The sequence below is a fragment of the Zerene cesonia genome, chromosome 3 (assembly GCF_012273895.1).
Source record: "Zerene cesonia ecotype Mississippi chromosome 3, Zerene_cesonia_1.1, whole genome shotgun sequence".
NCBI classification, from domain to species: domain Eukaryota; kingdom Metazoa; phylum Arthropoda; class Insecta; order Lepidoptera; family Pieridae; genus Zerene; species Zerene cesonia.
This window is the reverse complement of record NC_052104.1, coordinates 1,181,301-1,189,922: the sequence shown is the minus strand read 5'-3', so window position 1 is coordinate 1,189,922 and position 8,622 is coordinate 1,181,301. Positions and strand designations below refer to the sequence as shown.

The 8,622-nt window shown below is 39.9% G+C and overlaps 1 protein-coding gene across 1 annotated transcript in view; it reads left to right on the top strand.

Moving 5' to 3' along the window:
* Positions 1 to 8,622, top strand: part of LOC119839033 (rootletin) — a 35,033-nt gene extending 26,411 nt beyond the window's left edge. Inside the window, exons 26-40 of the mRNA XM_038365207.1 lie at positions 106 to 219; positions 404 to 608; positions 1,261 to 1,370; positions 1,940 to 2,003; positions 2,400 to 2,512; positions 3,039 to 3,146; positions 3,414 to 3,498; positions 3,948 to 4,042; positions 4,502 to 4,730; positions 5,010 to 5,154; positions 5,603 to 5,847; positions 6,665 to 6,828; positions 7,363 to 7,527; positions 7,875 to 8,009; positions 8,484 to 8,622. Of these exons, the coding sequence (XP_038221135.1) occupies positions 106 to 219; positions 404 to 608; positions 1,261 to 1,370; positions 1,940 to 2,003; positions 2,400 to 2,512; positions 3,039 to 3,146; positions 3,414 to 3,498; positions 3,948 to 4,042; positions 4,502 to 4,730; positions 5,010 to 5,154; positions 5,603 to 5,847; positions 6,665 to 6,828; positions 7,363 to 7,527; positions 7,875 to 8,009; positions 8,484 to 8,594 (2,088 nt within the window). The 3' untranslated portion in view covers positions 8,595 to 8,622. The remainder of the gene's footprint in view (positions 1 to 105; positions 220 to 403; positions 609 to 1,260; positions 1,371 to 1,939; positions 2,004 to 2,399; positions 2,513 to 3,038; positions 3,147 to 3,413; positions 3,499 to 3,947; positions 4,043 to 4,501; positions 4,731 to 5,009; positions 5,155 to 5,602; positions 5,848 to 6,664; positions 6,829 to 7,362; positions 7,528 to 7,874; positions 8,010 to 8,483) is intronic.

Sequence of the window (8,622 nt, the reverse complement as noted above, 5' to 3'; positions counted from 1 at the left end):
GCGTGCCGCGCCAGGGACCAGTTTTTTTTAGAATATATATAGTCTTGTCGTATAAGTGTATGTTTAATTCAACAGTTGAGTTATAATTTTAAAATAAATTATCAGGAACTCGTGTTGCGTCTGGAAGACTGTCGTTCAAAGGAGCGGCGACTGGAGGAGTTGAAGCACAACCTGGAAGTTTGTCTCGCGGATGCGACGCAACAGATACAAGAGCTCAAGGTGCGTGTTTTTTTTTGGTATAGACTTAAGAACATACGAGTCTTATAAAGCTCCAATTTTTTATTATGTAAAATATTTATAAAAATGTTTGAAACTATAATGTTTAAACATCGTTCGCAATAACGCTAACTCGATACGAAAAATAAATAAAACCAATTAAAGTCACCTCTCTGCGTGTGCACAGACCCGGCTGGGCGCGAGCGAGGGCCGCGCGCGCGCGCTGGAGGCGGCGCTGGCGCAGAGCGAGGCGGCGCGGCGCGAGGCGGACGCGCGCCTGCAGTCGGTGGCGCACGCGCTGCGCCGCGTGTGCGGCGTGCAGCCCGACGGCTCGCTGCAGCCCGCGCGCCGCCGCCTCGCCAGCCCCGCACGCCGCTACAGCCCGCACAGAGGTCATACATACATACTTACGTACTTAGTTAATCGAATGAAAGTCGGCCTGGCCAGCCCCGCCAGGAGATACAGCCCGCACAGAGATATGATAGTATAAAGCAAAGTCGCTTCCCGCATCTGTCTTTGTGTATGTATGTATGCTTAGATCTTTGTAACTGCTCAACAGATTTTGATGCAGTTTTTTTGATAGATAGAATGATTCAAGAGAAAAGTTTATATGTATAATGACACCTATTAAAGTACTCCGCGGGTAAAAGCTAGATATGTATAGACTCAGGCCATCCTACGGAAGAGCTGGTCCCGAGCGATAAAGTCGGCACTAGCCTGGGGAGAGAAAGCCCAAGAGAAAAGAGAAAGCGACGCTATACTATAACAGGACAAGTTCCTTATACATAACAATTAGAAATATTTAAAACATAATAATACTACTTTGAAGAGACAGATCTTCTATGTTTAATATTGTAGTTATCTTAGATAAATATTAATGAACAATATATGTACATCTTATTAGCACTAAAATATCATTATGTGGTGTGGTGTAACACCCTGGTCCCTAATAGAAACTATTGCATTCTGATATCGTTGAAGCTACCGTTTTTAACAAGACAATGACTGACATTATATATAATAATAATATTATTATTTACACAGCTCGAGAGCATTCGGAAGATCGCAACGAAATCATTGACGTAGATCCTGAGATGATCAAGAAGGGGGTCCGCAATCTTATGCACGAAGTCTGTCAAATCGAGAGAGAAAGGGTAAGTTTTATTAGAATTACTAGTTTTGTTTATTACTAGTTTCATTAGTAGATATTCCTGCTTAAAAATAAAGATCGGCTCATGAGATTTTATTGAATGAATTTAATGTAGTTACTAGTTGACCCGCCAAACGCTGTTCTGCCTTTCTCTTCTTATTTAAGGGTATGAAAATTTATGCTGGCTGATTCTCCAACCGGATATGCACATAAAATTTCATGAGAATCGGTCTAGCCTTTTCGTATATGTATGGTAACTAACATTATGACACGAGATCTTTATATATATAGAGAATAACGTTGCTTCCATTGTCCTTGAAGTTTTGAAGAGATAAACTTTTTAATTTTCAAAACAACGCACGCACTTTTTATACAGTGCGTATAAAAAGTGCGTGCTAGATATATATACAGTTAAAGGTAAAGACGGTTGTGTGTCAACTCCGTTCAACATGGCGTCAGAAGCGACCATGCGTTTGTGATTTTAAATAAGATATGGAAAAATGTTAAAATTGTGACTCTGTGTTTTAACTCACGGTTCTGAAGAGGGGTGACCGATTCATTTTTATTTTCCAGGATGATTTCAAGACACAAATGAATGTGCTCAAGAAACAGTTGAAGGAAGTAACTGAACAGCAAGGCAAGTGCAAAATTTTCAGATGAAATTTATTATAAGCTTCACCTATATGTTTGTATGTAATCGACTCCTTTAGACTCGATTTTGACCCACTTTAAACGGACAGATTTAATTTTTGTCTTTGTACGCTTAAAGATCTTAAGGATCGGTGACAATACAATAATGTCATGGAGTTTAACTTATAATTCTGATTTCGAACGCTGGGGTTCAATAATTTCCTTACGTATACTCTGTATAAGAGCAATTGGGACAATGATTATGTTATTAACGCGTGTTTTTTTTTTAGGACTTATTTGTGAAATATAGAAAACGCTACAAATGTGTATGTTTTCTATTTGTAAATATACATATGTTTCTTCGTTATAATAATTGTGTAGATATATTAATATTATATAACAGGTAAGGGAGAAGGGAAACTTCAATCGGTGAGCAGCAGCCTCCGAGGTGCTCAAGAGGAGAGATCTCGCCTGCAAGCCGCGCTCGGGCAAAGGGATGCGCAACTTAACGCACTGGTATGGGGTCTAGATTTCATATAAGGATCTATATTAGGATCCTGTTACAATATATATAATACTAGCATTTGCGCGCGGCTTCGCACGCGTTAATTCGGAGTAGTTAGTAGATATTATTATACATATAAAACTTCCTCTTGAATCACCCTATCGATTAAATAAAACCCCATGAAAATCCGTTGCGTAGTTTTAAAGAGTTACGCATACATCCCTATGTCCCTACATAGGGATAGAGAAAGCGACTTTGTTTTATACTATGTAGTGATTAAATTCCTAATACATATATGTATTTTGTTGTTGGATTTGGTACTTGTTACTTGGATGTACTCGTATCCCACTTTCGATGTTGTTTTTTTAAAGTTTAATGTTTTTCAAGCAAGCTGATTTTACATAGAATATAAGTCTTTACTGTGTGCTTATAGAACAACATTTATTTGAACATTTGTCCTAAATACATTCCAGTAATAGTATTGTTTTTCGATATAATTATATTATGATTACTAAATTAATAATCAAACAATTGCAGAATGAATCCGTGCAAACAAAGACAGTGGAAATAAGCAACTTACGAGACAAGATTACCAGCTTAGAGGCCACGTTGAGTTCGATCACTGAAGAGAAGGTTCAAAATGAGGTAATAATACTCTTATACTCGAGGGTACTTGGGCTGTCTGTAGTTTGCAGGGAAAACGCTAAAGTCTGGATCATGTAACCACCTCCTTTATTTATGTCGGTTCAATTTAAATAAACAGACGAAGGAATTTCTCTCACTTCGGACACCAATCCAGTCAACTTTTTCTTATAATAATAATGAAATGCGAAAAAAAGTCCTCTTAAGTCCGAATTGTCAGACATCTGGAATACAATGTAGGTAACTTATGTTTCCTTATATTGATTTCAGAATAAATCCGAAAATCTCCGTGGACAACTTGCGGAACGGATACAGGAAGTGGCACAACTACGCGAGGCGTTAGCTGCCGCTGAGGGTACACTTGCTTACGAAGCTTACTTTGAGAGTTCTTAATAAATTGTTTTTTTTTTTTGTTCTCAAATAGTAAACATAATTATTGTTTTGCATAGTATCTTCTTGTCTTTTGTGTTAGGCAAATGCCATTGCTGGGTGAGCTAAGGAACTGCACGGGGGGATGGGTGTGGCCTCGCATTTCGGAGATGCGTTAAGTTAATGTGGCCGTGTTCTATATCTCTATATTTTCGTATCACAATATTATACCCTATACCTTACTCCTCCGAAAATGCTTGACCGATTCTCATGAAACCTATGAATGACCTACCCGATATGCACACAACATTTCATAAGAATCGATCCAGCCGTTTCGGAAGAGTTCGGTAACTAACATTGTGACACGGGACTTTTACATATGAGATATAATAATATGTTAATTGTGCGTGTGTGCTTGTGCTCGTGCGCGTGCAGGTCGCGCGGCGCGGCTGGACGTGCGGCGCGCGCAGCTGGAGGGCGACGTGCAGCGCGCCGCCGTCGCCGCGCGCGACCGCGACCAGGCGCTCAAGGTACCTACTCATATCTACCTACTGGCTGTTCGCACCTTTGCCCACGTGCTTTTAATAAACTCCCGCGGTACATACATTAATCCCCTTTTAATGCTCTTGCGTGTCACTTATCGAAATCTTTTTTTCCAATGCCTATATCCGCTTAAATTTCGGCCCGATCGGTCTAGTATCGTCCGGCTGTGCGTTGATAGATTAGTCAGTCGGTTACCTGTGTTTCTATATATTATCAGATTATATAGGAATTGGTTTTGTAGGTGATAATTCTTATGTAAAGGTAAAGCGATTCGTTACGTAACGCGTTACAGTACCAATCAGTCTAGTATCCCTTTCTTTCACGCATACGATGAGATTGGGTTATTGATCTCTTCCGGAATGCCTCCGCAGGAATTGTCACAAAATGCTTTGGACTGTCTCTTCAATAAAACACCCACATTTGGTTATTTATCGTAAACCTTCCAGAAACTTCAAGATCGCTGCGAAGGTTACATGCGAACGATAGCCTCGTTAGAAGACAGGTGTACGTCTCTGAAAGGAACTGTGGAGCAGCTGTCGACATCGCTGCAGAAAGCCGCAGCGGCCGAGACGGACCTGCGAGCGGAAGTCAGCAAGACGCAACGGCTGTTGAACGAAGCGAAGAACAACGAGAACAATGCTATGGATAAGTTGAGGCAGATGCAGAAGAATATTGGTGAGTTGGATAAATAATAGTAGAGACACTAAAATCATAGATACAATTTTCCCGGATTTGATTGTCTATGGATGCAAATGTCAGTTTGACAGACCAACGAAAACGACGTTAATCTGCTTAAATTATAAATTTTTAAAGCGTTTCTTTTGAATAATGGTTACTATTTTCCAGTCTCTCGACTGATAATTTAGGTGTATTAAAAAATAATTAATCAATACAGTTTGATTTTTATGTGTTTTGTAGTGGTAGTTTTATAGTGGTATATACATTTTTTTCTAGCCAATTGTGAGAACGAGCGTCGCGTGCTAGCCGAGAAGTTGGAAAGCGCCAAAGTAGCCGCGAGCGAATATAAGAGATTGAACTGCCAACTGGAGGACCAAGTGCATCGCCTCACCAACCAGCTAGCTAACCTTGAGGCTCAGAAGTAAATTTTTTCGCTTTATTAAAACAATATTGTTGTAATTCACTTTCATATTCAATGACTTGTTTATAAAGAGATTATTAAGAAATAATTTTGCCCCGTAACAATGAGTAATAATTTCTCGATACTGTTATGTGTATTCAATTTTAGAATTCCGTGCCCAAAGCTTAAAACGGGACCCTATTACTAAGACTCCACTTTCCGTCTGTCTGTTTGTTTGTCCTTCTGTTCGTCCTTTGGTCACAAGGCTGTATCTCACGAATAGTCAAATAGTTGAAATTTTCAGATGTTAAAATTGACATTAAGCAACGGTTGGCACGGTCATAAAATGGATGGTCGAATTTTTTTTTCAACTCCTCTTTAACTTATTTTTTAATAATTCATCAGCCATTTTATACATATTTTTCTGAAACAACCTTTTTTTCTATGACAAAACCCACTCATTTTATAGAGCGGACCTAGAATCGCAGCTACGCATGACAACATGGGACGGCAAGGAGAGCACCAACAGCACGGAGCTGGAGCGGGAGCTGCACGCGCTGCAGAGAGAGAGGTCCGAGCTGAAGGCGAAGAACGACGCGCTGCAGGACACCATGAGGAAGCTGGAGGCCGAGAGGAGGATGGCTCGCCCGGTGCTGAGGAGCAAGAGCCACGATCGCACCGATAAGAGCGTGTTCTATTCGGATTTGGACTCGGGTGAGTTTTGTTTGATTTGTGCTTTCCGTAATGAGAAGTCGAGCAGTCGAACTGATATCATAGTGTTAAAATTTTTACGGATCGAGTATAATGTGGCTTGTTCAAGTATACCATAATTTTAAATAATTTATTTCAGTATTTTACAATGTACTTACAGCACAAAACCAATGCAATGAATAGTATATTATTACTAGTAGACCCGGCAAGCGCTTCTGCCTTAGTCTTATCATTTAAGGTATGCATACAAAAAAATTTTCATCCGAACCAGCTCAGCCGTTTCGGAGGAGTAAACTTTGTGTTTAAATTTTGACACGAGAATTTTATATATAAGATTTCAATATTATAGAAGCTAAACTAAGCATAACTTATAGCAGCCAATAATTACTATATATGTATGTACACATACTTGTATGGAAACCTCTAATGGTCCTGTCTTATCAGCAGCCAAAAATCCAAGAACAGGTGGATTGATAGGCTGATCACCTAGTTGTACCATGAGGAAAATCGATAAATGAAACAAATATATATCATCCGCCTCATACCCCACTAGCGGACACGAAATTGAAAATGCCACTGGGATACACTTTGCACTTTGTAACAGTACATACAGCTGAGAAATTTTGAAAGAATAGATAAAATATTTCGGCGGGTTCGAATCCCTTCGTCATCATGAAATTTTTCTATTTTTCAAAATTTCTCATTTATAAAGCATTTCAATGTTATAAAACCTAAAATGAAAGTACAAGGAGCTTTTAAACCTCTATCGCATACCGTGTTAATTAAGCAGATGTAACATCGGTCCATCCATCTTAATCAGGTGCGGACTCCTCAAAAGACTCCCGAATGTACAAGGACTATAAGGACTACAAGGAAGTGCCGTGCAAGGACAAACCGTACGGCGCCGAGCTGAGCCTGCTCGAGCTGGAGAACAGAGAGCTCAGGATGAAGATACGGCGCTTGGAGAAGGAACTTGCTGATAAGGTGAGAAATTTATTTTGTGTATTTTTTATTTGTAGTTTTTTGTCCTTGCCTACCATAAAGGTTTTAGCTTGATTAATTTGAATGTACATATTTTTTTTTCTTCTCTCATTGTTTATTTTTATCATTCGGATATTTTGTTATTGATATATATATGAGTTGATTAATTGGTTATTCGTTGGTTGTTGTGTGAAGTGAAATTTATAAGAAATCTTTTTTTCTCCTTTTTACACTATTGTTGGTGAAAGTGTCGTCTAGTAATATTATCATTCAAATTTTATTTTTTAAAAAAGTTAGATATATGTTCTTTTTTCTGTTAAAACCGCTAAAATTCAAATTTATTATTTTATCAGTAGGCACAGGATTACCAATGAAATTTTGTTTTTGTGATAAACTCGAGCATTCTCTCTTCACATGGTTCTTAGTCTTCCGGGTTTTCCCGTCTGCTTTTTGACTTTTACATCCATTAAGAACGGTGTTAATCATACCTTTATATTGATTCGGATATAAGGAAACCTTTATATTTTGCGTTTTCAGGAAGCGGAATTGTCCATAGCTCGCAACCGCTATCTGTCCGAATTGTCAACGGGCGCGAGCAGACAAGACATGGATCAGTACAAGCAGGCCGCGTTGCAGGCGGAGCGGCTGCTGGAGGCGCGGGAAACGAGCCATAGACAACAGATCATACGTCTGGAGAATCAGGTGTGTTTCATAGGTGTATTTTTTTGTGAAGGATTTTTTTTAGTTAGGTCTTTAATGAAGGAAAGGAATGTTTTTGATACATGCATATGGATTTATAGCTGAAGTCACAAAATTGAACTAAAATTATTTTTGAATAATAAATTAACTTTCATTATTGTTGAGAGGAGTACAGGGTGCAGTGACTACCCCTCCAAGTTATTTAATTTTTATAAATGTCTGCATCTGCGCAGCTAGCTCTGTCCCGATATATACATAACCAAGTGTAGTTTCTCTCATCGGTCCACTGCTGACAGTACAGTGACAGTAGTTTGCAGTACGATATATTATTATGCATTTGGTGTGCACAGCTGAGCCAGGTGCGCGCGCAGCTGGCGGCGGAAGTGCGGCGCCGCCAGAGCTACGTGTCGCGCAGCGGCCGCGCCGCGCGCGACATGCAGCGCCTGCGCGCCGCGCTCGGCGACTCGCTGCGCACCGTCGCACAGGTGCGCATACACACGCACGCACACACACACACATGCACGCACGAACACACCCATGTACGAACGCGCGGACACAAGCACGCGCGCACGCACTCACGCACGTCGGAGGTGCGGCGGCGGCAAAACTGCGTGTCGCGCCGCTACCTACCATATTTGCTACTTATACACACACACACAAACACATACGCATACACTCAAACAAATGGATCACTCAGCTGTCTAGTCTTACAGCTATTACTCAGCTATCTCACAAGACGCACACATATACCAAGTGATCTACAATCTGTTGCGTATTATTTATTTTGTAAGTAGTAAACAGGCAGTAGGATACAGTAAAGAAGTCGAATCTTTATGTAAAGCCAAATTTAAATGAAAAAATATATATTTTTCACAGGTCACTGAAAATAAAAGTAAAGGTTATATAATATAATGTCGTTGATATTTTAAGAAATATATTTAAATCGATTTTAATTCTAGGATCCAGCGTTAGACTCGTACACCCTGGAGCACGAAGCTCGCAAGTTGGACAGCACGCTGGCCCACAGTCTGCCGCCGCTCAATGATAGCTACGATTCGTCGAAATGCTGAAGGAGTTTTGGCAAAAATATCTCATGTA